We start from the raw sequence: 24,563 nt of genomic DNA, 5'->3' as shown, positions 1-24,563 counted from the left end.
GTTATAAAACTCTACACATTATGTAACAAAATAGTTCTGTGGAGTGACTAAATATTGTCGGCAGCTTGCTGCCCTTACTTTATTGTCCACTAGAGAGAGACATCCATGTTTGTGTAGCACTATTTGACAATTTAGACTGCAGTTACTTGAACAGTGTGTTTCTGAATATATACAGTATGACAATACACAATATCAACTACAAGATTATTATGTACATTGTATGGCTTTGTAGTTGAACCTCTTTATAAAATAATAGTACTTTATTGAATAATGTGGTGTTCAAGACGGTGGTGAGACCAGCGATGTTGTTCGGCTTAGAAACAGTGGCACTGAAGAAAAGACAGGAGGCAGAGCTGGAGGTAGCAGAGCTTAAGATGTTGAGGTTCTCTTTGGGAGTGACGAGGATGGACAGGATCAGGAATGAGTACTTCAGAGGGACAGCTCATGTTAGATGTTTCAGAGATAAAGTCAGAGAGGCCAGATTGAGGTGGTTTGGACATGTTCAGAGGAGAAACTGTGAATATATATCAGTAGAAGGATGCTGAGGTTGGAGCTGGCAGGCAGGAGGTCTAGAGGAAGACCAAAGAGGAGATTTATGGGTGTAGTGAGGGAGGACATGAAGTTAGTTGGTGTGAGTGACATATGCACATTGTTTTGTTATAGTACTAGAAAACTATAAACACTAACTGCCTGTCATATGTAAGTACACCCTCCCCATAGCACTGGGTGCACACATCTGATCCAAGAAGTGCTCTAGGGGGAAAGCACAGTACTATGTATCCTCTAATGCTTTCATGATCAATTTCACAGGCCAAATATTCTATTACAGCTCAAACCTTATTCAAATGAAATGTGTCAAATTTGCATTAAAATCATTTCATTTAGCTTGGACCTTTTTACCAAAGGCTTCATACAACACTGTGACGCTCCTTCTTTGAACAGATGTCGTCTATGCCTAGCTACTGATGCTGATGTTAAAGCACCTTGATAGCCATTCGCTGTATGCCCAAATATGAAGCCATCAGTGTAGAGATGCAGGGGACTGATGTAACACTGAACGGCAATTGATATTCGCTAACTTTGAGGTTAATAAATCCTAATAGCAAATACTACTGAGTCTGCAAACATGGCTTTCAACATTGCATTGGTTTATGTTTTGGATTTTGTTAAGAATATTAAGATATAAGAAAATTTCCTGTATTGTGTTATGCCATTTATGAGCGTGAGTTGATTTATGATCTGTGTACATATTCAGTTCCATATTAAAACATAACATAGAAATGTTGACTGCTACTGTTACATAGACAGTTTGAAATAGTTTGTATTATTTAAAATTATTTTGACCGGGGTTACACGTTGGTTGTACTACAGTTTATTTTGATTTGATAATTAGTAAAAAAATTTAAAAATGACAAAATTCGAAAAAGATTTGAAAGAAATCTAGTTAAATATTATTTTGTTTAGCTCAAGTGTGATTGTAAGATTTGCATGAGTAACATGGATGAAGGTGCGTTTGTTACATCAGCTTTTTTGGAAGCCGCATTAAGTGTGATGTGTCACGCACTCAGATTTTAAAAGTAGAAAAAAATTATTACAAATATTCTCTAAAAATAAGGTATATAAAGTTTTTTTCTAGATAAGTGTATGTAATGTTTAGATTTTTATGGATGGAACATTCAATCATTCAATCATTTCATGTAAAATACTTTAATACTCTAATAATGTATTTAGTGTAGTTCTTGTACATAGGCTTCACACCAAGTTTGGACAGGTTCATCCTTCAATAGCTGATATTTGCCATTTGCTGTGTCTCTCTTTAAAGAAGAAATTAAAATAGAGTCAAATTAAATTAGTCCTGCACTGCATGGAACCTACACCATGCTTTCATCTTGAATTCTCTTCTTTCCCTGAAAGAAGAGAACAATCTGATTAACATTTGTCTGCCCTGTTCTGGTAATGAAGCAGTAAAGGATTGGGTCTGCAAGGCAGTTAAGGCTTGAGATAGCTATGCTGATCTTGTAGGGATAGAGGAGCCCTGCAACTTTCCTACAGTCGTGCAACAGCGTGCGGAGAAGCATCATAATGTGGACTGGTCCAAAGCAGAATAAAAGGCAGAGCAGAACAACTGTGAGCAGCTTTGAAATCCATTTACGCTCTTGTTCCACTGTTGCCTTGTTCGATTTTACCGCCATACAGATCCCCCAGGTTGAAAAGACTATCAGGAGAAGTGGAACAATGAACCCCAGAAAGAAGCGTACCACATTGGCCCGAGCTGCATTCTCTGACAGGGGTCGGAAGATGTCAAAGCACACTGAAAACTTCTGGTTTTCATGATATGAGTCCTTCCATGTGATGGTAGTAGCGTTGAAACAAACCACCAAAACCCAAATGCCAATACTGACAACTGCTGCGGTGCCAACCTTTCTTAGGGATGTATATTTCATAGGGTGAACTACTGCCAGGTAGCGGTCAAGAGCTATGCAGCAGAGGAGAGCATCGCTGGTGTAAAAGTTGGTGAAGAGAAAGGAGATAGAAAGCACACACACATAACCTCCATGGACCCAAACCCCTCGCCACAAGAAGTCCAGCCACAGAGACAAGCAAACAGTGAAGATCAGGTCACTCAGGGCCAGGTTGAACACGTACACGCCAAGCTCATTCTTTCGTCTAATGTGTTGCCAGGACACATAGAGGGAGAAGGCGTTAGATGGGATGGCGATGATGATAACAGCCAGGTAGAATAACAGAAATGGCCTCCTCCTGGATGCGCTGTCACCCACAAAACAGTCTGAATGATTGGCAATCAAGGTTATATTATCCATCGCAGATGTGATGTTCGTATGGTCACACCTCCTACAAAAAGTTAAAGGCTTAATCCACCAATTTTTACACAGAGAGACAGGTCTCAGGGGTTTATACCAGTCTCCTTTTTAACAAACAACAATAATCATAAAAAAAATTTTTTATGACCAGGTATAGGTATTTATTTTTAGTGGACCATTGTGCATTTGGAAAAATCTACTTTTTATTGTCACTGGTGCTTCCTGATGAACAAACAATGTAATGATGATGTTTCTGAATTACCACGCACCATGTTTAGAGTTTATTTCTGCATTTTCTTGCTACTTATTAACATCAATTGTAAAGATATACCGGCAACTAAGTAACTAACTACCAAAACAACAATTTATCAAATGTTGACTGCGATGATGTACAGTAAAAGCTGAAATGAATGGAAAAGCAACCCACTTAAGGGTGTAAAAACAATTTATAACTTTTGGTAAGGCTTTAAAAACTACTGATGAGGTAAAACAGGAAAAGCCTTTAGTATGATCCTTTAAGTCTTTAAGCTTCAGCCACATACACACACCATCAAACAAAAAACCTCTACTTACTCTTTATTTAGTTGTGCTTCGGCTCCAAACTCTGTCCATAAATACCATAAACAAAATAGAAACATAAAAAAAAGGTCTAGAGTTGTCTTCTGCTGCCTAATCGACCAGTTTAAAGAAACAGGAAGAGACAGCACATGTCCCCTTGTTGTCCATGACTACCGTATGACATTTACTGGGTGACAGGGCATGACAGAACAAACTACCGGTGTTAGACGACAATTTAATTGGAATAGCAAATCTATATGAGATTATCTTTGTTTGTTCTGTCAATATAGTGGAGTCAAGTAAAAGTAATGCTGGTTATTGTCTGATAAAGAAATACATATCTGATTAATTGTTTCCATAGTGTAGTTATTTAGTTATTGGTGCTTGTTATGTTTGCTATGGCAAAGTGTATGTGGCCTTGAAGAATAGTCTCATATATGATGCCCTGAAAGCATCATTGTTTGCTGTGTTCTCTCTTGAAGAAAGTTCAGTGTAACAGATGGGGACGAAACCCACAGTTCTCAGCTTGGCTGAGTTAGATAAATCAAATAGGAAGCTACAAAAATCTTTGAAGAGGAAGAACACAAAATGTTCAATTTGTCTTCCCATACCTCTGCAATTCACTCAAAATTATATGCACAAATAAATGTAACATTCAACAGGAATAACAGAGATGATTTGTCCAGTAAAATATCAAGATGATATTATCAGCAAAAACAAACAAATTGTTAATACCACTATTAGTATTACTTATTAAAATACATAGTCCCAAATGATAAATTGTTTTGGCTCTGATTTGCAATTATGTGTTAAAAGGGAAACAAATACATAATTTAGCTGTTAGAAAGCTGAGGGAACTCCATTTGTTGTTGTTTTTACCACTTCCTCAACATTAACACTCCCCCACCTTTCTCTAGAGTTTTACTCTTTCCCAGCATACTCCCTATTAAACAGAATAAAATAAAAAAATAAAAAAACAGATCCAATGCACTGTTTATAATTGTGGTGGCAACTATGACCACAATCTCCAAGGATTGTGGCCCAAATGCCGGCCCCACTAAGGCTCCATTATTCTCCTCAGTAGTATCACAACAGAGTTGGGCGCAGGAGTCATTATGTAGGCAGGATGCACTCCGATGGCGGGATGGAGGTTCTCAGTTACAGACATTAATTTATCTGACGAAAAACAAACATGAATTGTGCATGAGTGAGGCTGACATGTTTAAGTGACGCCAGGAACCATCCCTGTACTCTCATGTACTACTCAATCATCTTGAAGATAATGCTTTTAGCGCCCCTTTGTGGTCGAATCATATAATCTTGATGTCAATCTTCAAAGTCCCAGCAGCATCACTCACAGCTGCTCCTCACCTCTTGATCTAGTAGAAAAACGAGGGGATAAACCACTAATAGATAGTCATGCAGACATGCAGCAAAGGAGACTTTTATAATTAGAGCCATTAAACTGCAGAAAACAACACCTATTTCAATCGAGACAGAGGTTGTGTAGAGCAGGTAACTGATGTAGCATCTAGGCCACAAAGCCAAGCAATTAGCTGGAAAGCCCACAATGGAAAAAGAGGAGCGAGAGATAGATAGATAGAGAGAGAGAAAATAAGCAGCTAAACACATTTTTTTATCCGCTGAAGACTCTATGATGCATGAGGTAGATTTACTCAAATTTGGTGGTTGGGGTGGGGTGAGTCCATCCTAATGTGATCATGACAAAATGGGATTCTGAAAGGAAATTAAAAAAAGCTCTGTTGTGTTCAACTGAGATAGGAAATGTGAGGCAAATAGTGTCTGGTTAAAAATATTCAGTCATGTTAAAATGAAAGTAGCAGTCATTTAAATTCTGTTCCGTTAAAAGTCAATACAGGGTAAACCCGAAGATTAAACTGAATGGGAAAGGTTGCATAAACATGAGGTACATGTACTTTTTCTAATACTATTTCTATTTGATGTTATTGTAGACTTTGCTACCTTTTAGAAACACAGATCTACTTGTTACTCCATTACATTTGCTACAGCTTCATTTATATAATATAAATAGTTTCCTTATAATATTTTTATATTCCTTTAAAAAAAAGCAATCTTTTAGTTGTTTTGCTAAAGAGACATTTTCCCTTTTTACCTCTCATATTTTTAAAAGTTTTTTTTTAAAGTTTTTCTCAAACTTTTAAAAGGTATATATACTATAATATTATATATATTAATATTTTGCTACTACTGCTATGTTTAGTAAGTGTCAATAGGTTTGAAATGACGACCTTTTACATTGTGATGTGGATACTTTTACATAAGGGATGGATCTCACAGCAAATGATTACTCTGTAAACCAATGAAATTCTATATATAGTGACATTTCCAGGAAGAGCACTTATTTACATGTTATATTGTTCCCTGCTATCAGTGCTGATGTGGGGCAGTGGAGGATTGTTTGTTTGGCTGCATTTCAATACACTGGGAGACAATCCAGGCACTGACAGCCTGCAAAGTAACACCCGTAGTTAACATTTCAACAAGCTTTATTGACATTAAGTAACTTTTTCATCATAAGGACATGTGGAGGCCTGGTTTACTTTATTTTAATCCTTTGTTAGAGTAATTTTATTATAGTTCACAGCTCACCAAATAAAGACTTGCTCAAGCTGAAATTCAGCATAAAAATATTAAAAACATTAACGTTGCTAACTCGAAGCAAACACGATGAGACAACTACAGAGTTTTGATAAGTTCACCTCTTTTTAATTCACAGTTGGACAAAGTTTTATTTTTCAACTTTAAGTATTAACACATGCACAGTATTTCAGGAAATTTTCACAGACAGTTATTTTTAGTCCTGTACCGCAGACATGGTCCATAGGGTTTAAAGATCAACAATTATTTGGGTGATGTAACTAGGAATAATTTACCCGGCAGCTATGTTAAAATGGTCAAAAGGTTAAAAAAACAACATTTATCACAAATTCAGGAGTCTCGCTGTCTTGATATGGCATATGGGAATGCAGCATTGGTAAAAGTTTGTCTGGGGACTGGTACAGAAACAAACCAACTGTGAGTCTGTGTTGGTTGGCCTGTTTTATACATTTTTAAGGCCGAAAAAAAAAAAAAAAACCCAAAGACTTTTATTAATATGGGAAACTCTCTTGTTGGAAACGCTGATTGTAATTTTCAGACATTATTCATCCTTGTTGTGCGTACAGACCATTAAAGGATAATTGCCAACATTTTGAGTGACTCGTTATTTTTATTATTTAAGCCACTTCAGGTGTGGCATTAAGTTGAGTTTGCAAAAGTTTCACAACTGTGATAAGTAAAATATTTTTGCACGATAAAGACATGCTGGCTGGACTTCTCCTTATGTAGGACTCAGATGCAGGAGAATATTATTATAAATAATATGTAAAGTGTGGCAAGTTAGTGCTGATAGGTTTAGGTTAGGTTTGTAGAAAGGAGAAGAAGTGTCAGAGTAGCAGATCTGATAATTTGAGTCTTGCATTCTGTAAAGTTGCAACAGAAGTGTCTAGAGTATGTCACGAGGAAAAAATGATCACACCCTTTGTCTCTTGACACAACAGAGAATTGAACTTTTCAGAGGCGGTGTTCTAGATACACAAGCTGTTAAATGACAGACAGACTGGAGCATGACGACATGCTCATTGCTCTCATTGCACTAAAAACAAATGCAGATGCATAAAAAACATCACCCACCAGTGTCTATAGACTTTGTGTAACTGAACACCATTCCTGTCTATCAGTTAATCCTCTAGGTCGTATTCCACCTGTATTTATCATCTCTGATAGGCAGATGTCCAAGTGGAATTTCATGCTTCTAATCAAGTAAACATGCCATTGTCAAGGCTTCATCTTTTTGCAAACCATGGCTGGAATGCAGTTCCACCAGTAATGCGGCATTTATGTTTATAAAAACATGGTTAGTAGAATTCTTCTTGTTGTACTAAATCATTAATATTGTCAAATCATACCCTGCAGCTTAACTTGAAACATTCCCAGTGTTCAAACTTCTCCAAAAGCACACTGTAAAATGCACTAGCCACCCTACCGTTATTAACACTCTGCACTTCTTACAACTTTTCGTCGAGTTAGAGTTAATTGCTGTGCAAACACACTTATTTAGTTATTGTTTTTGAGCGAAGCTTATTTAGAGCAGTACAGCAGCAACAAAAGAGGCAATGAAACTAACAACACTAGTGGAAGTAAATGGTAAATGGCCACTTATACAGAGCTAGAGCTACAGCCACCCCAAAGGCAGTAATTCACAAATTATAATTGTGAATAATTGCTTAGTTTGCCAGGAAAACTTGTATTAACGTGGTCATGTAGATGGTTAATGATGGGGTCAAAGCACCCTAGTGCAATTCCAAAGGAAATACTAGCTGCTGCAGTAGACACTCATGTTTATGGAGAGGTTGACTGACTAGTCGGCAAAGGGCACTACCAAAGTGCAAGCTGACATGCTTGAATATGATGAAAGCCTTGAAGGGCAAAAAGGACACCAGTAAAAGGGCAGCAGCAGCAACCATGTTGCTTAAATATATCCCAGCCACAGTGCAGGGAGTTTTGTGGGGACAGAAAACTATCAGGACAAACAAACATGAATCCCAGCAGAGGGATGACAAAAATATGCACCAGCTGCACAGTGTAGATCCACTCCTCAGCTTCTTCATAAGAGCGTAGAGTGTCATTCGTGTTGTTTTGGTCTCCATGTATGGCTGCGTAGCTGAAGTTAGAGGAGACACTGTGGAGAGACAGAGGAAGTAAATGAGACACAACGTTAAACTAAGTCACTGCTGTCCACTGTTAAATATCTAACACAAAGTGTCACTGAGTCACGCAGAAGCCATTCTGTACTTACAAGTACTTTGATGTTTAGGGTCATTGTGCTGCTGCATCATCCAGTTTCTTTTGAGTTTCAGCTTGTAGACAGCAACCTCGACAATATCCAGTAGGGTACCTTGATAAACTTGGGAATTAGTTTCGCCCTGTGGTCCAGGTCCAGATGCAGGTTGTGGACAATCATGGTCATCCTTACAAATAGGCTACATTGTTGTTTTTGGAGAGCAACGTTTCCTCCGTATCAATGTTTTGTATATTTACGTATATTTGACTCATGAACAGAGATGTTAACCGATTCCAATGAAGACTTCAGCTGTTCAGCCAGGTCTACTTTCCCTTACTTTTTTTTTTTTTTTTTTTACCTCACTGCACTTCTGTGTTGTGCTTTTGTACAGATCTTGGCTGAGCGCCTGCTTGTAAAAGAGTAGTCACATTATCAAAACATTTCCATTTATAGACACTATGTCTAACTGTGAACTGATGAATAGCAGTTGAAATCCTCTGAGGTTACTCCGTAACCATTTGTAAGTGTTTTACTATTTTTTCTGCATTGGTACTCCAGCACTGCACCGGTTTATCCAAAGACTGGTACAAAAGCTTGATAAGACTTGATCTAGGCATGTTGAGACAAATACAGAGGTGCTGTCTACATTTAGCACAATGAAACCAAAACACTGCTTCAAAACCTGCCCAACGTCAAAAAACAAAAAAAAACAAAAAAAAAAGAAGTTGCTTTTGGCTCTTGCTAATATTTGAAAGATACAGAAAACGCACACACAAAATAAATATAGAAATACAGCCTATTGATACCTTGTAGACAGAAGAGTCATTTCTCCTGAGGAAGTCCAGGTGTAAAATATCCATTAACAGTCAACATTTTCCTCAGGCTTGGTCTTACAAAGCAGAAGTGAATTAATGTTAAAGTGATGTTGAATAAAAAAAATTTGGGATAAGCAGTTGGTTTGCTTCCTCCCTCCCTTTTCATTTGTCCCAATTCAGTTTTTTCCCTTTTCGAGGAGCCTTGCATGCACATGTTCTGTCTGGTTGCTATTAAACAGTTCATATACATGTAGTATTTGATGTTTATTTGTGTTCTGATTTCAGATGCATTAATTCTCACCATAACCAATATTAAGGTTAAGGTTAAAGGTCCTACTTTATAGATTTATTTGTCCAAGTGCAGATCTTTTAGAGAAAGTGTTTTTTATCGTACCAATTAAATAATAGCTCAGTTCAAAATATTTACGCAGAATCTATGGGAACACGGACACAGGGTCATGTGTTTAAGTAAACCAAGCCTTTGACAGTAAATAAGCTGTTTGTATTAACTGAATCTAAGCATGAAAATATCCCCACAGCCAGATCGACATTCCTTTCCAGCTGTGACAATCTGCCAGACTATCCCCAGCCTCTGAAGCAGAAATAATTACACCTCAAGACTGAGTCAGGTCCTACCTATGTAGCCAATCTCACTGTTATCACATCCCTTTCAGTCATGTGACAGCAGCCTGTAAATATGAGCAACAGGAATGACTGTTAGTGATGAAAATGTAAAGGCAGAAAAACTCAGCTTGGAGAAAGGGATGGGACTGGTGTCTCTGATGTTGTTAAGCTTATTCAGTAGCTAACAAATTTTGGTCCTTGTGCCTAAACCTAAACGTACGAAAATTGTAGCTTGTGTCAATTTCTTAACTGCAATAGCAACATTCTGGCACAGTATAGTGGCTAATAATGTGCGGAACCTACTCTTGGCAGGCGCATGTTTCCAGCTGTCAAGTCCTCTCAACTGATGGCCACTAGACCTCTACTCATCTTCATCTATTCCACATCCCTGGGTTCTTCTGCTGATATGGCTTTTCCTAATATGGCTGGTACTCCACATGCACTGACTGTATGTCTCCTCAACAGTACCTTACTACCTGAACTTTTTAGCTCATTGGTAACACAATGGTGAGGCTGTCTGCAAGCTTTCTAGTTACATCTATCTAGTTACATGAATGTAAACATTTATATTTGGCTCAGGAGGTAGAGCAATCATCCACTAACCCCAGGCTTGTTGGATCAAATCCCCAATCCTCCAGTCAAATATCAAAGTGTCCTTGAGCAAGACACTAAACCCCAACTTAGTTGCTCCCAGTGAGTGAAGGCCAGCTACATAGCAGCTCCCCCAGTGGTGAATGGTGAATGAGAAGCAGTGTAATCATTTCTAGAAATATTTGAAAGAATGTAAATAAATGGAAAATAGAAATATACTAACCACAAACTACTAATGGACTTTACTGACACCTGACATTTACCCTTTTTGACATAAGGAGGCTTGCAAACAGATTTTGTATGATTCTGCTCCACATCAGTCCTTCCCTGAGATTTTTTTTCAAACGCACTTACAGAGACTGTTGTACTGGAAATTATACAACTTTATACTGTACGTTGTTTGTATCAGCAGGCAGAAACGACCCAAAGATACATTTTACTATTTAATAGTCGGTCATGTGACCATGTAAAACAAGTCATGTTCATCCCAACTGCTTTATTGGGAGCTAATCACTGGCACTAGATCAGACAGTGGTTATACAAATTCCCACTGCACTGATTCAATAGAGCACACCCTAAGAAATATTCAGGGCAGGAACCAAAATTAAATGCAGGCCTGTCACTGGGGATTTAACTTACAGAAGGACTTCCTTTAGCAGCGTGGGTGTCCCGGTTCTTTGCATGTTGGCTCTCAGCCACAAAGTCATATTGGAAAACTTAAATATGTGAATCTGTGTCCTGCTCTGACAAGTCAAGATACAAACTGCAGTGACTGAAAAACTTGACTGTATTTCAGTTACAGAAAGTGGGAGGACAAAATCTATTTGTGTATAAGGATGTGGTAAAATGTCAGAGCATTAAAGTTACTGTGACAATGTTTGTGTTTCACAGCTTAGGAAAAACACTTTTGGTGCAGACATGTAGATTAACCTGCAATAATAAAAATAACTTCATTTCAGGAAACAGAACCTATTGTACACCAACATTATTAACACCAACATTAACACAGACAAATATCACAATTTATGGGTGGTCTGAACTCAAATGCAGAGTTCAAATGCAAAATACAGTTCAACAAGATTCATTTCAACTAGAAATCACAGCTGAAATTGTTAAAGAAAACAAAAGATTGTTATCAGTGTATAAGCGTATGTGTGTCAATGGGTGAATGAGGAACAACACGGTATGAAAACGTATTAGCAATATATAAGTGGAGACCTTTTACCATTTAGATTTTCCAACCGTATTGTGTCTTGACCCTTTGTCTTTGAAGGGACTGAGAGAGTAGTTACGGAAATGGGATGTTCATAGCAATTCATGGGAGTAAATGCAATTAAACCAGGCCTAAAACAAAATGCATTAACTGTGATTATTAGATTTGAAAATATGGCCATGAAAATTAAAATCTATCTAGTTACAGTATCTCCACCTGAATCAGCTGCATCATGGAAAAATTAAGTATGATTTAATACATGATTAATAATTTAATAATAATTACATTGAATAATTTAGTAATCAAATAAATAAACACCAACAGGGATCATTTTGCTGAATTTACTTGTGTAAATAAGCTGTGCACTCTGTACATGCACATAAATCACTAAATAAGCAACATTCAGTGTCCAAGAGAAAATGGAAGTCACCAATGAATCAAAGCCTTTTGCCAATTGAAATTTCAAATTCTCAGTGTATTTTAAACTTTAAATAATTATATCTTTGTCGTGGAAAACTTATTCAAAACTTTATAACGTTGGCAAAACAAACATGAATTGTTTTTGTAGAGTGACATATAGGTGTAAGTTTATTTGTATTTTGATTATGCAAACAGTTTTAGAATAACCAAGTTTACATCTTTATAAAAACCATTCTGTGTGAATCACTTATCAGGTTGCTGTGCCGCTAAGTAGTTAATACACTAGACAACATATACAGAAGCAGGCATGCAAATATGTACACAGTGTGTGGATGGACCTTTTCTGTCAACAGGTTAAAAGCTAAAACATTGTATATAAAACATAGCAGTAAAAAAATTACAAGTCAACAAAGGTGAACATCAAACAGATTCAGAAACCTACCAGTTTTTATTTCCTTTGTGCATGTTACATCTATTATCTTACTTCTTGCCCATTACATCTGCAATGTCAAATGGTGGAGCTGTTTAATTATTTAGCAGTGTTATTGTGGTAATCTAGAAATGTCAAGTGAGGGCCATAGTGAGGCAGCCTTTGTGTGAGCCCAGAGCCTACCATACTGAGATAATTCAGGTGCGCAGTCCTCCAAGGGGTATATCATTAGATAATTATGCAAATATTTCATCGTCCTGAGTTCATACTTTTCTTATCTTTGCTGAAAAATCTGGGGCCCTGCTCTTATTTTGCCGAACAGCTCCAGGATCAACTGAATAATGCTGGATGTTCTGATTCGGGATAATGTTATTTGGATACATTTTTAAAATCCACTTTTTGGGATTGGAAAAGCAGGATTTAATCATCCTAGATAACTGTGTGCTCTCCCGGTTGTTGACTAGACCATATACATCCATTAGCTACCCTGATAAGCTAAGTTACTACAGGGATTTATTGTTTGCAGCTAGTCTGCTTCAGAACAGACTAAAAGTCATCAACTGTAGTTCAGTGGGTAAGTCCATTGTCAACAGACCATAGGAGTCAGGCTCGGTCCAGGCTACGTGGCAAGTGTCCTTGGGTAAGACTCTGAACCCCCAGTTTCTCCCGGTTGGTCAGGTGAGCACCTAGCAAGGCAACCACCGGTATGACTGAGTGTGTGTATGTGAATGGGAATCAACATTGTAAAGTGCTTTGGATAAACGTGCTATATAAATGGCCATTTACCATAATCCTAGGGATTTATGTATTAGTTAGGGATTTCTGCAGTTGCAAGCAAATTCAGTCAATCTCACTAGACACTTTGATACTGAACTGGGCCTTACAACAGTTTCTGCTGTGGTAACCCACTCAACCAGAGGAAAAATGACAATCGATTCTCAGCACTCGAAGTGTGTCACTGCGTGTGATAACTAAAAGTGAATTTAGAGTTGTGGTGTTCATGCTGCTGATTCTCCACTGCCTGTCTCTGTCTAACGGAGGAATGGGGAAGCTTCTCCACATGCACAGTGGAGCTGCAGCTGTCTGGGTGGGGGAGACAGAGCCCAGCTTAGGTGAGACACTCCGGTTTACAAGGTGTGTTTTTTACTGTAACTTTATGTGCAATTTAAACTCAGTAAGTAAAAAGCTAGATAGATAAATAGATAAATAGATAAAATCAATAGTTTAAAAGGATTTAGTTGGTCCACTATTGTCTGCAAGGTTTTTTTTTCTTTGTTTAATTGTAGTTGGCTGTATTTCCCCCACATGTGATTATTTGTCTCGCCACCTCTGCCAGAGTGAGAAGGTGGAAGATACCTGCTGTAAAACTTGCAGCACTATATTGACCAAATCTGAGGCCAAATCAAATCACAACCATTATAAATAAATACAATTTAATAAATTATTATCCACATGTAAGGCATATTCATATGTTTTGTCATATTAGAATTTTGTAGCAGTTCCACTTAACATACAGTAGTTTTTTTGACCATGTGGAGTTACATAGGTACATAGGTTACTTATTTAGCTTATTTACACTGATGAAACACATAATTCTTAATATATAGTTTATTGAATGTGAGCATGTACCCAGATTTAGTCACCCTAATAGAAATTTCTAGCCAATGAACACTGGAAACCATAATCAGCAGACTTCTCACTGGCTACATCCTAATGATGAAAAAGAGACAAAGACAAAGACAAAGAAAGAGAAAGAGAGAAGAGGAATTTGAAAATGTATTTTGTGCAAAAGTAGCAAAAATGAAAAAGATAGAGGATAAAGGGATCAAAGAAATTAAATGTGAATCTTTACTCTGGCCACGAGTACACGACTTAAACCAAGTGTTAAACCATTTGTTTAAAACTTGCTTTGTTTTCAGAGCAATAAAAACACGACGAAATCCTGAAAAAGTAAATGTAAAAAAAGTTATTCTGCAAACTGAAGCATGTGACTAAGACTGTGGATGTGTTGCCAGGACTTTGAAGCAAACATTGTAGACTAATGAAGTGAAAAGAAGAATATGTCTATTGTGATGAAATAAAAAAAAACAACAACAAAGATCTCTGTTAGACATCATGTAAAACAAAGACATCACAGACATTGTATTATGATTCTGCATCTGCAAAGCATCTGAAGGTGTCAGATATTACAAATGTGATGAGTGAAGAGTAGAATATTTCCCTCTAAATTCTTGTGAGGTAAAGGTACAAATAACATAAAATTTAACAAAAAAAAACTACAAGTGCCTCAACACTAGTTGAAGCAATGCACTTGTCACTTCTGATAAACATACTTTAAAAGTAATAAAAAATCCAAATGCTCATCTCGACACACACTCTGTACTTCTCAGCTGGAATGTGCGAGTGGAGTTGAAGCTGGAGGTCATTGTTTTCCTTCCAACTGACAGCTTAAAGACTTCCCTAACTTTTTTTCTGAAGGTTTTTCCGACAATAACGTAGAGGATGGGATTGAGAACACTGTTGAAGTAGGCTAAGTAGGTGAAGATCTGTCCGGATATTCCTAGGACATTATTAAAGGTGCACCCTCCCACAATTTTAGCATATAAGAGCAGTTGCATTATCTTTATTATGTGGAATGGCACCCAGCAGATCAGGAACGCCAAGAGGACTGCTAGGATCAGAGTGGTGGCTTTATGTTCCGTTTTCTGAGTGCTTGACAACTCTGTTAATCGATTGTTTAGAGCTTGAATTATCTTCCAAGTGCAATAGGAAAGGATAGGAATTGGGATGAGAAATCCAAATACGGGCAGCATTCCCTCACACAGAAGTTTTATCATATCATCTGGGTAAGAAAGTTGGCATACGGGTATGGCTTCATTTTGATAATGGAAAAGTGTCCCTTCCCTGTAGACAAGTACGGGGATACTCAGGAGCAAACCAAAACACCACACCAGCAGGCAGCACAGTTTGGCATACTTTGGCCTACGTATTCTTTCATGGGACAGTGGTTGCACCAGTGCCATAAAACGATCTATGCTGACCATAACGAGGAAGTAGATGTTGCAGTAGACGTTCATGTTTAAGGAGATGTTGACCAGTTTGCACAGGGCATTGCCAAAGGGCCAGTTAAAGCCTTTTAATGTATTGATACCCCAAAAGGGCAACACGGACATCAGAATAAGGTCAGCAGCAGCCAGGTTGCTTAAGTAGATCTCAGCCACTGTGCAGGGCTTCTTGTGGAGACAGAAAACCATGAGGACCAATAAATTAAACACGATTCCAAGCACAGCGATGGTAAAGATATACCCAGACAAGGCAGAGTAGACCCAAGCCTCGGTAGAATTAGAGCACGTAGAGGCGATTGTCCCATTTTTGCTGAAATTCACAGGAACACTGTAGGGACACAGGAAGCAAACAACAGGAAAGACATTTTGACATTATTTTAAATGTTGCACCACAATAATAATATGGAACTTTAAAACTGAATTTAGAGTAACAGAGAATTACCGAGTTATAATAAATGCTAAGTTCGACTGTATAATATTAAGTGACATATAACACAACTCTTTTCTTAGATTTCCTGTAAAGTTCTTTCTAAATAAATATAGTAAAAAAAAATTGGCCTCAATATGAATCTCTCTCAGATATGGGTTAGATCTTTTTTTTTTTAAATCAATCTAAAGATCAAAACACTGGCATGGCAGTTTGTACTTTGCTCAAGGACATCTGTGGTATAAAGAATGTAAAAATGGAGTATTTTTGTTTTACCTATTATTTGTCAGAATATTAAATTAGGAGCCTGTGTCACGAAATGTATTTCTCCTAAAATGAGACGAAACTGAGAGGCTGGTCTTGTACTGGTCCCACATAGACAATAATTAATTCAGCTTAGTGTCTTGTGAAAAGTCTGATGACAAGAATGTGCTTATATTTGTGCAAATATGTTTTAAACTAACTTCAAATTATTATTTTTTTAATTGCATGACAAACCTGCCTTTCTCTCTCTCTCTCTCTCTCTCATGTCCTCATTTCACCCGTGCCCTCTGGGCTGAACAAATGCCCGTCTTCCTGCTTTCCCCAACATCCGAGTGTTTGGGTCTTAATCAATAAGGACAATGAGTCTTCTCCTATGCATCTGTTATTTTGTTTTTATGCTTTGGTTTTGGCTCTTGCAGATGCTTATCTTACTGTATGTCTAGGTCTGTTGGGTGTGGAGGAGGTCATGTGGCTCAGGTCTTGGCAGCGCCTGAAGGCTGCTCGAAGTCCTCCCTAGTCATAATCCTCATTCACGTCTATAATGTTGTCATTTAGATTGCCTGCAGTTTAAATTTGGCGTCCAGTTCTGTACATGCATTTATTGCGTATCTTCATTCTGAGACATAAACTATACAAAACTATAATACAAATAATATGAAAGATATACAAATATACAAAATGTAAATACAGTATAAAAATAAACAAAACAAAACAATCAAAAATCTTTGGCATTATTAAAAAAATCTTCTCAAAGTTGATAAATCTCGACTATTGAAGAATGGTTTTCTGATAAATTCATCTATAAGGTCTCATTTGAATAATGAGCCAATTTCTTAATAAATAATCAAAACCATCCCTTAATAAAAAAGAAGAAGAAAACCAGGCAACTACAAAAACATTAGAGACTACAAAAACTCTTACTGTGCCATTGCAGGATCTTTTATGTCAGAATATATCCTAATCAAAGGGGAGTGAATGAAAGCACCAGACGCAGGTGAACAAGAAATGTCCTCAGATGTTATCATGTATGCTTAATGATTAATGAACCATGATAGGAACAAACAGGCAGCCTCTGATACAACATTCACTGGCTGCCCCGCTAGACTCAGGGATTAGGGCGTTACCCATCAACCGCAACTGCGTCCCATGTGCTTCTCTCTGCTGAATAGCAAAATCAACACCAGATCTCCTCTTTTGTACAATGTCCTGTTCATCCTCCTACATTATGTCAGCGTGCATGTGCAAATCTCCCAAAAATCGATGCTCTTCTATTTGTATGCAACACTGACATCTTTTGCTTTTATATGATACTCAGAAAAATAAATAATGCAAAAGAAATAAATTACGGTCAAGTGCAAGAAAACGTATTTGTTCAAACATAGAAATAAATAACTTGTTGAACAGTGCTGAGAATTTGTTGAACAGTAGTAAAAAACAGAAAAGTAATAAATAAAAAAAGCCTATTCCTACCTTGTAGTTAGAAGAGACATTTCTCTTAAGGAAATACAGTTGTAAAATATCCCAATACTCAGCCACGCTCTTGCAGTACCTTCTGCTACTGTTTGTTTTCTGTCTCTGACTCAGTCTCTTAAAGGAAAAAGAGTCGTCAGATAAATTCCTTTGAAACATAAGTCAGTGTGTTGAATTGTCTCCTCCCTCTTTATTCTGACTCTCCTCTTATATTCCCTCTTCTAGGAAGAGTAGTAAATGCAGCATGTGCGTCTGTTTGCTCTTAGAAAATTTCTCAGCATAATTCGGGTCCCTGTATGTTCTAAGCTAAGTTTGTTTATTCTTAAAAGCCCATTATTCTTAAAAGTAAGATTTTTTTTCTTTTACATGAGCAGGATGTGGAACTTGTGTAAGTTCTACAGTTCTTAACAACTGAAGCAACAAGTAAATAACTATCTCCAAGCTGTGAGAACAGCTTGTATCTTTGTTTCTTTAAGTGTTTGCATTAACTAAATTAAAAATGGTCCCACGGGAGTCATTATTGAATTTCCTTCTCTTCATTCTCTGCAGCTGTTATAACCTTTGGTATAGCATGGGAGTTGTGCTTGGGTGTCTTTCAACTTTATGTCATCTCAATGAGGGCTTTTGCTAAAGATAAATATTAAATAAACAGCTGCTTAGATCTTGTTTATAGAGACATTATTTGGTTGTCAACAATATCAACAGTGGTGGCCTTAGTGACAAGGCTTTACTGTATTTTTGGATGTTTTTGAGCATTTTCTGCATCTATACAACACTGACAGTACAGAAATTACAAGACTTCTTTAAGGACAAAATGGTGTAAAACAATTTATCATCCCAAAGTTTAGAGATACATTTACCACTGGGTTGTGGAGATTTATTTGTATAGAAAAATCAAGGCTGTGTCCTAGACTTACATGAGGACCACCATGATTGTGAACAAAAATTATTGTGTATTTTTACTTGTGTGTTGGTGAATTATTCCCCATGAATAAGTATAGGATTATAGTTACAGCAGTGTATATCATGATGAACTTACAACAGTTTTAATTCCAGTTTGAATTCAGTTTATGTACAAATCCTATTTCTTACAGGTAGACCTACGAAACAATGACCCAACTAATCTAAATTCAGAGTGGATGGAAAAACCTTTTTGGAAGCACTGATTGATTACATCCTTTTCCTGTTTTTACAACTGCATGTTGAGGAAGCACAGCACTTTTGATAGGGAAATGGGATGGTCTTAACATTACATGATGATAATTGAGAATAAACCAATGCATTAACAATAATAAAAAAAAAAAATCGGGAAGTAGCTCAAACTACTGTTACTTTAAGACATTCTCTAACTGAACTGGCAAACTGAAATTGAGTCATGTCAGTTAAACTTGTTTCTTCCAGTTGACATTACCCAACCTGCAGATAAGTAATTCTGGATGTCTGGGAATGTAACATCAAAAAAAGATCCTCTGGAACAATCTAACCTGCATTCAAGGCGGATGTACGTGGCGCCACAAATTGAAAAGATCAAACTGCTGGCAACACTTAGAGATTATTAAACAACTTTATTAGTATATGACCAATACGTTTTGGCCTGTAGCCTTTATTAGGGTCTGAAGTTGGCCACATATAACAATAAAGTTGTTATTGCTGCCAGTGTTTTGCCATCAGTTTGAACTTTTCAACATTTACAAACATGAAATGTTGACTAGTAGAAATGTGGCAGTGCTTGAAAGGCCGTGAACCACCAATTAGAAGCTGGGGGACAATACATGAATGTATTAAATTTAGTCATCTGATAATAAAATGCCATAAACTTTTTAAAACTCTATTGTGAGTTGGGACATCATATTGTAGCAAGCCTGCACCTTTATGCTAATTTGTCTGCTCATATTTTAAGATTGCACAATGTGACAGGCAATTTTACCACAAAAGCTGAACCTTTACTCTATATTCTTTTATTCTTTTATATCTGACATAAAAAGTTTTGCTTTTACTTTGCCTTATTATTTCCTGAAATTTAAATGTATAAAAGTGAACGCAGTTTAATGTTGTATGGCTGGATTATTATGTTTTCACAATAGTTTTCAAATTGAGTGTACCAGTGTACACGGTCCTGCTGAAGTAGATTTTCATTCATGTATGGGTCCTTAATCTTGCTAGACTAGTTTTTTATAAATGGCACAGTCAAAAATGCAGTGTGTGTTGGAACACGTTTTGCTCTGACAGAGCATATAATTTAATGACAACTAACAACTACATCATCTCAGGGACGCCTTCCCAACACGTGTATGTTTTTTGTACTCAAAAACACAGCTAACAGCTACAGCTGCATAATGAATGTAACTCCACAAAAGTACATTGAGAAAGAATGCACAAGAAAATACATTTGCAACAAATGACAAAACATTTAACTTTTAAACATTACATAACAAATCACTAACAGTAAGGCGATGCATACGTTCACAGCAACAGATATAGATACATAAGTGCAAGACATTAAGTGTCATTGTGTAAACACAGAATCTGCTTTCATTTCTTCTGCTGATTATGTCCATTATCTCGGTTTTTCTCTGTTATTTTACATCCTCTAATGGCGCCGTTTATCTGTCTAACAGTGTTACTTTTGCATTAAATCTAGTAATATAACAATTACAGATTCATATCCTGTACATTGCATCACTTAATCCATAAGAAGCAGGGCAGGATGTCACATCTGATCCTTTGCATTAAACATGACCAATTTTCTCTGCTCTGTTGATTCACACAGCAAAGCATAGATGTGTGGTCATATCTGCTCCTCTGCGATTATGTGTTCAGTAGGAAGTTAATATTTAAACAAGTCAAACCCCACACCTAACCTTAGTTGCAATGGTGGCATATTCATGTGGTGCATGATCCATTATATTAAACCCCACAAAGGAAAGATGAAATGAATTTAAATCTCAATGTGGTGCGATAATGAAACCATAGTTGGAATCAAAGGTAAACTTGGTAATCTATCACCCATAAGTGCTCATCACATCTCAAGTCCCATGACTATTGTAGCAGATTCTTCGTATTACTTCGACTCTTGAGGATCCTATTCCCAGATGCAAGCCCAAGTATTTTTCAGATTGTTTCCATATCCAATTTCCCAGAGTCTGAAATATAACAGCAGCGGCAAGGTCTGGTTCCTTCTGACCTGAAAACACTGGAGGATGACCCTGGCCAATTGCAGCCCGCAAGACGATATTTTGTGGCCCGCATAACGATATGAAAGTTTAATATTAGTGCGGCCCCTAAGTTTTATACGAATGGCACTTTACCTCGTTGTGTGTGGAAGGTTCCTTTTTTGTGCAAGCTGGAGCTGAACGAACCTACCAATGACAGTGGAGTATATGGCCCCCGGGGCCGGGCCATCGGCCGGGCTTGATGCGAGCAGAGAAACATTGCACAGCTACGGAGGCGCCCATGAAACATCACATAACCGTCATAGAATTACTACTTCTTACTGTAAAAAATGACCATGTTTGACTTCGAGCTGGATGAAGTTAATATTAACGGCCCCCAGGTAATTTGAGTTTGAGACCCCTGCCAGAGACTGAATTTGCAATAATTTCAGTGCTTTTTATTTTATTTGTTTTCATTTCGTGACAGTATTCCCTTCACATGGTAGAGATCTCATTATCCTTATGTCAGAAGGACATTCTTCACTTTCCTAAACTTTTGAATCATACCAGAGGAACGCTGAAAAATGAAAAGGACACGTTTTGTTCTGTCCTGGAAACCGATTTGTTGTCACAAATGTCACATTGTTTTCCCTGAGAATCTGCCCATGTCCCAGCAGTCTGAGCTGATTGAGGTCCAGAAAATCGCTCTCTACAGGAAGCTTACTGTGTCCCTGTCACATCCGCACCATGCTTATATAACTGTAACTCACTGGTTCAATTCAGCTCTTCATTATTACAACACAGCACTTTCACCAGTGAACACCCATTTTTGTCTGAATGAAAGGAGCTGGTAAACAAAGAAAATTACACTTCTACCAGTAATACATAAATGCTGTTCACGATACAGTAGCTGTGGAGTTTGTGGAAAATAAATATTGACTAATCCACTTAAGAGCATTACTGTACTTTTGATGCAATGAAGAATTTTTGTAAGTGGATTTCTTACACTTAGAGATGGATGTTTGTGATGTTTGCTTTGGTTGTTTATGAGGGGGGAACATTCAAAATAAATATATTAGTAGAGCTTTAGATGTAAGGAATGAAGGATGGATTGCGTGTTGTGACAGAGTATGTTTGAAATATTCTTTATATTTTATTTGTGTTTGTATCTTACCTGGTTCTTAATATTTAACTAAATGTATTGCTGTATTGAAACCTAAAGATTGTAAATAATATATAATTACTACAAGTTGGCAATGATAAATTTGATTGATTATTCTTGATGATGAAGAAGCCACTTGTCTCCACATAACTGTGCATAAAAGTGCATTTTAATTGCCGTTAATTAAAGGCGTTAATTGTAAAATTGCGATTTTTGGGAATTGTGCTATAGTCCTCTGCTAATACTAAATCAATGATTATATCGAATTAATAGTGCAGATAAACAGGGTTTTCATTGTTTTCAAAGAGCACTTGTAAATACTATATCCCCCCAAATAATCAGATAGTACTTTACTTTGACTCAGTAGTGGACAGGCCTAATACAATTACTAATGTTTCCTCAGAACCCAAAGAAATATTTTATTGCATATCACAATTTTGTGATCATATTCGTAATATATAATGTAGAGTGTTGTTATTCTGATTCGTTCTGTTCACAAAAGTCTACTATGCTGTTCTTATCACACAACATCTATTGCAGCTGTCTGGCCTGAATGAGATATTCATCTCTTCCACTCCCATCCTCTTTCGGGGAATTTAAGGAATGTGTCACATGCGGTTTGAAGCCCCTTGAGGGAACATTTTGACATGTAGTAAGGCTTATGAAAATAAAGATTCTGTTTTTGAAATGTTCAGTTTCTTAAATTGACTATTCTGCCCGAAGCAGAAGAAATTTAACCAAAAGACTGAAAAGTTTCTTAAAAATTTTCTAGTGCTGATAAACAAAAGAATCATCATCATTCATTGCAAGAATTTGTCTTTATAAAGTCAGAGTTTTGTACATTTGTAAGTAAGCAGAAGATTACATACAAGGGTTAATACCTATGGTGCTCCGGGTGATACAGTACGTTATTATATAAATAATTTTTTATTGCATACGGAGATGTTTTTCTGCAGCACGGAAGTTTGTTCACATTTGAAAGCATTACATGCTGTGTGAATCACTACTTACCATGTTAATAAACTGTAATAAACGGCCATTCACATGTTACCAGACTGAAAGTAAGAAAAGAAGGAAATGTTCAGAGAGACATTTTACATGGTTATAAACTAAGGCAGAAATTGTTGTTTTGTTTGGCAGTAAGCTATGACAGATCAGTGAGAAGAGCACGTACCAACGACAGAAACAGACGCATATTCACAGACATGCACACATGGATGCGCAACAGATTATGGAGTGTAATATTTAGATTGAGAACATTTGCTATTTCAGGGACACAAAGTCCATTTTAACATTTCTCTCTGTGGTTCTATTATTTTAGTCAGAATGGGTAATACAGAAATTACACGACAGCATAACAAAATTACACTCGAAAATGTATTTAATCTCTTTTTGCCCAAATGTCTGCATGATAAAAAAACTGAATACTTATTTGGTAGTGTGAGACACCATCTTGTTAAGACTGGGAGTGAGAGACTAAAGTCACTCTTGTATTACTGGTGTTCCTCTTAAGGAATTTCCCTATTATGAAGTAGAGGGTGGGGTTAAGAACTCTGTTGAAAGTACATGAAGACTATGAGAGCACCAAGGCTACACCCTTCCAATATCCTGCTTATTTGAAATGTCACAAAGCAGATCAGGAATGGCAGGATCAGAGTGATGGCCCTCTGCTCTGTTTTCTCAGTTTCAAACCACAATAGGTTTTTGAGAGATTGAATGATTCTGACATAGCAGTCAATAATTATGGGAATGGTGCTCATAATCGTGAATATTTTTAACAGCAGAGTTACTGTACATTGGCATCTGTGTAATTAAGATACCATACGGTAACATTAAGGCTACATACATATACATTTTCCCTTAAACGAGAGTGGCCATAGCCAGGAGCAAGCCAAAACCCCACAGCACCAGACAGCCCTGTTTGGCAAACTTTGCTGTCGGATTCGTTCCAAGGACAGTCAGTGGCAATCTGAGAGTCTGTTGGGGCCCTAGGCAAACTTTCTTTATCATTAATGGACTATGCATAGGATGTGGCCCTTTTAATGAGGTCTGCGATGAGTAGTGTCATTGCAAATTTTGCACAGAGTTTAATTTTTGTCAGCCCTCTGGAGCGCCTATGAAGGTGAGGTAGTGCCAAATAACGATCTATAACCACGAATAACGTCAGATTGAAGAAACCTTCCAGCACAGTGAACAGGGTACACACACGCAGCACAGCATAGATCCATTCCTCAGTTTGATTTTAGGAACACGTATGTCTACCTACAGTTCTTCTGACCATTATTAGCACCCCTTCATTTTTTGCATAACCTTCACAGTATCTTTCGAAATAAATGGAAATGTCGCACATTTATATCGTTAGGATTGTTTAATTGGAAGTCCAAAGTAATTTAATAAAGATCAATGTAGTTCAACTTACATGGTTTAATTTCAAATAGGGAAAGAAAAAAAAAAGGACATGGACAGTAATGAAGACATCCTTCTTCATTATTTGGTTGCAAACCCCTTAGGCAGTGATGACAGCCTGGCCATTTTAAAACGGTCCATTCTTTCCTTTTCAACCATTCCTGTGTGCTTTTTGATGCGTGCTTTGGATCTTTGTCTAGCTGGAGGACATATGATCTTCAACTCAAACCAAGTGTTCTTACAGTTGGTAGAACATTTTGTTCTAAATTCAGTTGGTAAT

The 24,563-nt window shown here is 37.2% G+C and overlaps 2 protein-coding genes across 3 annotated transcripts; both read right to left on the bottom strand.

Moving 5' to 3' along the window:
* Window positions 1-246: 246 nt before the first annotated feature.
* Window positions 247-5,393, bottom strand: LOC137101776 (psychosine receptor-like). The gene is made up of 2 exons (XM_067480590.1): window positions 3,396-5,393; window positions 247-2,853 (listed from the first exon to the last, which is right to left on the bottom strand). The coding sequence occupies exons 1-2, from the start codon at window positions 3,458-3,460 to the stop codon at window positions 1,872-1,874; spliced, it is 1,047 nt and encodes a 348-aa protein (XP_067336691.1). The 5' UTR covers window positions 3,461-5,393; the 3' UTR covers window positions 247-1,871.
* Window positions 5,394-12,043: 6,650 nt separating this feature from the next.
* On the bottom strand, window positions 12,044-17,714 carry LOC137101707 (B2 bradykinin receptor-like). 2 transcript variants are annotated; one of them, XM_067480451.1, is made up of 2 exons: window positions 17,564-17,714; window positions 12,044-15,730 (listed from the first exon to the last, which is right to left on the bottom strand). In XM_067480451.1, exons 1-2 carry the CDS (start codon window positions 17,581-17,583, stop codon window positions 14,698-14,700), a joined length of 1,053 nt encoding a protein of 350 aa, XP_067336552.1. In that variant the 5' UTR covers window positions 17,584-17,714; the 3' UTR covers window positions 12,044-14,697. The 2 variants fall into 2 exon arrangements, with proteins under 2 accessions (XP_067336552.1, XP_067336551.1); XM_067480450.1 differs by lacking the exon at window positions 17,564-17,714 and adding an exon at window positions 17,015-17,516.
* Between the last annotated feature and the right edge of the window lie 6,849 nt (window positions 17,715-24,563).

Source organism: Channa argus, chromosome 16 (assembly GCF_033026475.1).
Source record: "Channa argus isolate prfri chromosome 16, Channa argus male v1.0, whole genome shotgun sequence".
In the NCBI taxonomy this organism is placed as follows: domain Eukaryota; kingdom Metazoa; phylum Chordata; class Actinopteri; order Anabantiformes; family Channidae; genus Channa; species Channa argus.
This window is presented reverse-complemented; position numbering and strand designations above follow the sequence as displayed.

Excerpts from the sequence above, each read along its gene's own strand:
- LOC137101776 (XM_067480590.1), bottom strand. The coding sequence starts at position 3,460 with ATGTTTCTATTTTGTTTATGGTATTTATGGACAGAGTTTGGAGCCGAA. Across the intron at positions 2,854-3,395 it reads GAAGCACAACTAAATAAAGA|GAGGTGTGACCATACGAACA; the intron begins GTAAGTAGAGGT and ends AACTTTTTGTAG.
- LOC137101707 (XM_067480450.1), bottom strand. The coding sequence starts at position 17,118 with ATGATAACATCTGAGGACATTTCTTGTTCACCTGCGTCTGGTGCTTTC. Across the intron at positions 15,731-17,014 it reads AAAGATCCTGCAATGGCACA|TGTTCCTGTGAATTTCAGCA; the intron begins GTAAGAGTTTTT and ends GTGTCCCTACAG.